This window comes from Gavialis gangeticus, unplaced genomic scaffold (assembly GCF_001723915.1).
Source record: "Gavialis gangeticus isolate Ggan-Ray unplaced genomic scaffold, GavGan_comp1, whole genome shotgun sequence".
In the NCBI taxonomy this organism is placed as follows: Eukaryota; Metazoa; Chordata; order Crocodylia; family Gavialidae; genus Gavialis; species Gavialis gangeticus.
Genome location: NW_017729027.1, coordinates 17228463 through 17229223, shown reverse-complemented (window position 1 = coordinate 17229223; position 761 = coordinate 17228463). Strand labels below are relative to the sequence as shown.

General features: G+C 39.6%; 1 protein-coding gene across 1 annotated transcript in view; it reads left to right on the top strand.

The window, feature by feature from the left end:
- The window catches only part of DDX43 (DEAD-box helicase 43), a 98763-nt gene that overhangs the window by 78059 nt on the left and 19943 nt on the right, over positions 1 to 761 (top strand). Inside the window, exon 14 of the mRNA XM_019520332.1 lies at positions 142 to 251. Within this exon, the coding sequence (XP_019375877.1) occupies positions 142 to 251 (110 nt within the window). The remainder of the gene's footprint in view (positions 1 to 141; positions 252 to 761) is intronic.

Genomic DNA, 761 nt, shown 5'->3' with positions numbered 1-761 from the left:
GGTCAAGCTCCTCTCTTTGGGTAGGGGGTCTATAGTAGACTCCCACCAATATTTGTTAGAAATTTGTTCCTTTCATATATAAAATCTACTTAAAGGTACCTTTCTAATTTTCTTCAACTACTTATTTCTGTTTTATTTTAGAGCTGATGACTTATCAAGTGACTTCAGTCTCCAGGGAATACCTGTTCAGTCTCTTCATGGCAACAGAGAGCAGTGTGATCGAGAACAAGCTTTGGATGACTTCAAGAAAGGTGTGTTTGTATTTTAATACAATTCTGCAGCGTCAACCATTTTTAATGTGTACTGTATAAAATTTAATATCTACTCAGTATTTGTTGGTTTTTATAATATTTTAGAGTGAAAAAATAAAGGTCCAGTGTTAAGCATGAACAAACAATACCCTGGTAGACATTATGGCTCAATAAACTAGCAAACTAGTTGTAAAGATGTTCCAGCATAGTGTAGAATATCTTTGTGGCTGCTTTGTATCCTGTCTTATATTGAATATGTGGTAATTGTCTGTAGTATGGCAAGACTTGGGCTTTGGGGGATCACCAGAAAAATGAGTGAGATCCCAATCACACAGCTAAGTTAGGGCAAATTTGGGGAGGTTAAATTGAGTTAAAAATGGCCGCCTGATTTAAAGTAAGTTAGGATGGGAGGGGTAGGTGGGCATTGGGGTCTGCAGGGGGATAGTGGGGTATGTGACGGGGTTGAGGGTATCAGGGAGGCAAGTGGGATCTGTGGGGGGTTCATGGGGC